We start from the raw sequence: 4,921 nt of genomic DNA on the forward strand, positions 1-4,921 counted from the left end.
TATTGGATATTGGTCAATGACCCACCTCCAATTCTTCAAAAATTGATCAAACCTCATCAAACAAAACACTTTTTTTCTGGAAATTATTTATTAAACAATGAGGGCTTCCTGGCATTTTGAATTTTTTATGTTCCTGGTATATTTTCTATTGCTGTCTACATATCACATAGAATCCCAATTACAAACCCCCAACATTAAGACAAATTGTACACAATACACACAACATAGCTGGGACTGTCACAAAGCCAATTCACTAGAAATTAAGGCAAATGACACCGGATGTTATTAGCATGATTCTCTTTCAAGTGTTCATGATTAAAACCGTAACTAAGTAAGCATGTATCTTTTTGAAAACAACTTATTCTACCAGTGATTACAATACATTTCAATTGTGGAGTTTTATCAGACTTTAGTCGTGGCTCACTATGGAGCCTGTGTTCAATGAGGAGGTTTTTCTTATCTCCTGTTTGCAAGTAGGTGATGCAGTACACAATTGGAGCTAAGGTGTCATACTATTTTACTGCTTGATAGGAGTGACAGAATGCAATCATATGCTGCAATACAAAACAAAGATGATAAACATGAATGTACAAAATACTATATTTTAAATACAATCCCACTGTTCAAGTGTTTTCCTTTCTAGCAGGTTTGTTAAAGCTCAAAGACAGACAATGCACTACAGTAAAAAAAACACTGAATGTACAACTAACTTTTGTTCTAATGAGAGGCATGTTTCAGTAAACAATGTGTGTTGCGTTTCCAACCAGTACTTAAAGGTAACTGAAATAATGAAAGTACAGTTACAGTAATCCGTTGTTTCCTGAGTTATCAGATTTGTGTGCTGGACTGAAACAAGAGGTAAGATGGTGAGCATGGCTCCATTGGTATCTAACTCATGTCTGCTACTTCTACTACTATCTCAGTTCACAGTTGAAGAGTTGTGAGGATGTGAGGTCATTACTTTACACACAAATATTCAGTTGATGCTTTCAAAAGAGTTTGGATTGGTGTCTCATTTTACTGGCCCTTTCCAACATGTTCTAAGTCTTCAAAGCTAAACGTTTGCGCAGCAAGGATGGGATCTGATGTGAGTTCATTGTTCAGTTTCAGACATTAGGATGTTACTTTCAATAGATGTTCCATCAATGTCTTTTTTCACTTCCTGAATTCTCTAACCTTAGAAGGGATCAGTCTTTGGGCATGAAAGTGAGCACTGCTTTCATTCCTTGGGTGCATTAATCTCTGCTTTCCTGAGAAAGTCCCCAGTATCCATAAGAAAATGTAAGCTCAGGAAGTCATTCTGTTGATGCCCTTTTAAACCCCTCCCTTGTGTCCACTAATCCGATCCAGGAACAGCTGAATTCCTGCAGATTCAGGTGCTGAGTAGCTGCATGAAGTCCCCAATGCCAAGTGTGTTACATTATTTGTCCGGTCTTGATTTAAGTAGGACAACCCATAAAGGGTCCTCTCATCCTGTACAATCTCAAGTTCTCTTCACAGAGTCACTCATCAAGCGTGATCTCCTATCCCCGAGCCTCTCCGTTGTACCTACTGTGGAACTGGTGAGTTGGATCTTGTTGCCATCGATAAAGTCCTTGGACGAGCCTTCCGGTGATGTCCTCACCGCGCTGGAGAAGGACATGCTGGCCGAAAGCTTCAGCAGCTTCAGAAGTTTCCTCTTGTAACCTTTACATGCAAAGAAGTAGATAAAGGGATCCAAACAGGCGTTGAGGTTCATCAGGCACACGGTGATGTGCAGCGACACCTGGAAGGCAGTGAGGGCAGCGCAGTCGGGTGTGGATGCCAACTTGCGGATCATGTACTGCAGGAGGTCGATGTGATAGGGACTGTAGCAGATGACAAAAACCAGAGATACGCAGCAGATCACGCCGATGGCTTTGCGGCTCCGCCCGGACTTGTCCGTGAGATGGTTTTTCTTGGCCGTGTGGCGGAGTTTGGAGCACAAGACAGAGTAACATACAAGGATAGTCACCAAAGGGATGATGTAACCGAGGAAGACGGCACCAATGAGTATAGGGGCGATGTGGTCCATCTTCTCAAAGTTTGGGTATTCCATACAAGTGATAAAGCCATCTTGTTCCACGTTGGTCATAGGACGGCCCAGAAGAGGAAGAGTCTGCCCCAGCACCAGCATCCACACACCAACACAAATGTATCGCACAGTACTGACCTTCCTGAATCGAGCGTAGCGCAGAGGCAGGACGACAGCAATGAAGCGGTCCACGCTGAGACAGGTCATGAAATTGACCCCAGCGTAGGTGTTTATGTAGAAGACTAGGCCCGAGATCTTGCACAGCGCCTCGCCTAGAGGCCAGTGGAAGCCCAGAGCGTAGTATGCAATCCTCAAAGGCAGTGACAAGGTGAAGAGGATGTCCGAGATGACCAAGTTGAGAGAGTATAGGGTGGTGGAGTTGATCTTCTTCAGATTGGGGCGGATGACGTGCAGGGCGAGGCAGTTACCAAGAAGTCCGACAATGAATACCAAGGAATAGAAAAGAGGCATGAGGACCCTGGCATAGTCCCGGTGGGCGTAGAGGGTTTCACAGAAAGTCTCGATGGAGAGGTTGTTGGAGGATGAGAGGTTGGCAGCCGTGGTCACAGTGGGGAAACCCATCATGATATATTTTTGAGCCTATAAAATGTGAGACAGGAAAATCAAATGTGTTAATACAACTTCTTTGTTCAATGATTCACAAAAATCATACAGCAAATGTGTGTATAAGGGGAAGCAAAATCAGACTTGTCCGTTTGAAAAAAAATATGATCTGTCTTTGTGGAAATGAAACTCATTGGGGTAGTACAACCCTGGCACAAGACAAATCACGAGCATGATTTACAAATAAGATGAGACGTTTCTTTTAAAAAGAAAGTAAGAAAAGTCATGGTATTTGTCATGACTCCATTGAGTGGAAGTTCCAAGTTGCTTTGAATTGCTCTAAACTAGATTACAAGATGATGAAAAAAATCCGGCATAAAGATTTACAATATCTCTGAACACATCAGAGGCTAAAAATGAATCCAATAAATTGGCCTACAATGAACCTCAAGCTTACTAAAATGAAATGGGCTTAGAGTTGGTGAGCTCTCTGCTGATCTCCCATGAGTAACCTACATCGAGGTAATGAAAAGCAGCCTGTCCTGTGTAATACCGCTGTAGTAGTTTTTGTGGTGTATGGTGCCATCTTGTGGTTCTTTTCAAGCCAAACAAAGGGCCAAACTCTACCCTGGTTTGTGCAATGGTTTCATTGCCATCATTCCCATTAAGACAAAGAGTGAAAATAAAGTTCAAGACACACTGATATGCTGTGAAACTGTGTCTTTGATGCACGTATAACAGGTCAAATGTTTGTTTAAAGTTAGTTAGTTAGTTTTAATAATGTACACAGAGGTTATCTTTTGAACTAATCAATTTGTTTTTGCTTTAAACTGACCACAGTTCCATCTTCCACAGCTATTAACCTATTTAAACACTATTGTACGTCTATGACTCACAGGATACCACCGCTGTTTTTGTTGCTAAAAGTGACATGAAGGAAGTCTGTGAACAATAACACAGCGTAACTGTGATTCTGAATGCAGCTGCAGCACTCTCACATTTACACATTGCAAAAAAGTGTGTTGAGAGATGAGTTTGTATGAGGAAGTCTGCCTCCCCAGGGTACTCTGCAGGCAGTTGGAAAGTTATATTGTTGCAGCAAAAATGACACCACCCTAGCGGCTATGTCCTCCAGCGCACACTGCAGCAGATAAACTTGCTTCCTGGCACATGAACATATGTGGTGGGAGTATTTAGGGAAATATGTTTTTTCTCTTTATTATCAAAATGAGGTTACATAAAGATTTGATAAATTATAAATCTATATTTAATGTCAATGATCTTTTATTCAAGAACAACTAAACTGTGGTGAAAGAGTTTCCAACTTTGAGTGATGACTGATATAAATGTGTTTGTTTTTTTTGATATATGGAGGATTTTGTCTGTAGAAATGTAATTACATTTCCATTTAGTGTTAATTGGAAATTTAAATTGACCCTTGTGTTGCAGACATTTGCATATAGCAGATATCTGACTCAACATTAGGCATATTTTCACTAAGAAAAAGTCATCACATAAACTAAACTACACACTGGTTCATTTCCTTAGACAATTATCTGTATCAACCTTTTATAATAAAAAAAAAAGAAAAAAGGTAAAAAGAAAAACGTACCTTGCAGATTGAAGATATTTCTATGGAGATTCACAGAGTTCACCCTGATCCTGAACACATCACACTTCTGCTTCAAAGTTGATCTCTGTTGAGGGCTGAGTCCTGACAGCACAACCACACTGCCCAGACTGAGAACAGCATGACATACAGAAATCAAGATCCGTATCTGCTGCTGGTAACCATAGTGACAAAATATCCTGTTGTTGCTCTCTCGCTCTCTCTCTCCCGTTCCTTCTCTCTACCTATGTGTTTATGTGTCTCTTCACCTATCAGACGTTTCCTAAACCTTTCAGTTCATGTAATATTTTATATGACCTTTGCTATCAGTAAAGCTGAGGGGGTTTTAGCCATCTGTGTCATATTTTGGGAGAGGAACACTGAGGTTTCATACACATGGCTGAACAATATATGCCATGTGAGTACTCTTAAGGAGGATGTGGCTTCAACTGCACCCACGAGACCGTTCTGGGGCATTTCTTATGAAACCTGGCTTTGGTAACATTTTCTCTCTTTCTTTTTTTGCATAAAATTATACACACCAATTTTCTTTTATCACTCTCTGTTCAGATGGTGATCAACTTCCTTTTGACTATGTAAATGTGTGTTGGGAAAGTTCCCCTTTGCACCCAGAAGCACCTTTTTATTTGATCTCATTTCGATCTTGTTTATCTCAAAATTACTTTTCAGAAAAG

The 4,921-nt window shown here is 40.7% G+C and overlaps 1 protein-coding gene across 1 annotated transcript; it reads right to left on the reverse strand.

Moving 5' to 3' along the window:
- Window positions 1-66: 66 nt before the first annotated feature.
- gpr183a (G protein-coupled receptor 183a) lies at window positions 67-4,590 on the reverse strand. Its single transcript, XM_020633927.3, has 2 exons — window positions 4,230-4,590; window positions 67-2,653 (listed from the first exon to the last, which is right to left on the reverse strand). The coding sequence occupies exon 2, from the start codon at window positions 2,636-2,638 to the stop codon at window positions 1,484-1,486; it is 1,155 nt and encodes a 384-aa protein (XP_020489583.1). The 5' UTR covers window positions 2,639-2,653; window positions 4,230-4,590; the 3' UTR covers window positions 67-1,483.
- Between the last annotated feature and the right edge of the window lie 331 nt (window positions 4,591-4,921).

The sequence above is a fragment of the Labrus bergylta genome, chromosome 13, assembly GCF_963930695.1.
Source record: "Labrus bergylta chromosome 13, fLabBer1.1, whole genome shotgun sequence".
NCBI classification, from domain to species: Eukaryota; Metazoa; Chordata; class Actinopteri; order Labriformes; family Labridae; genus Labrus; species Labrus bergylta.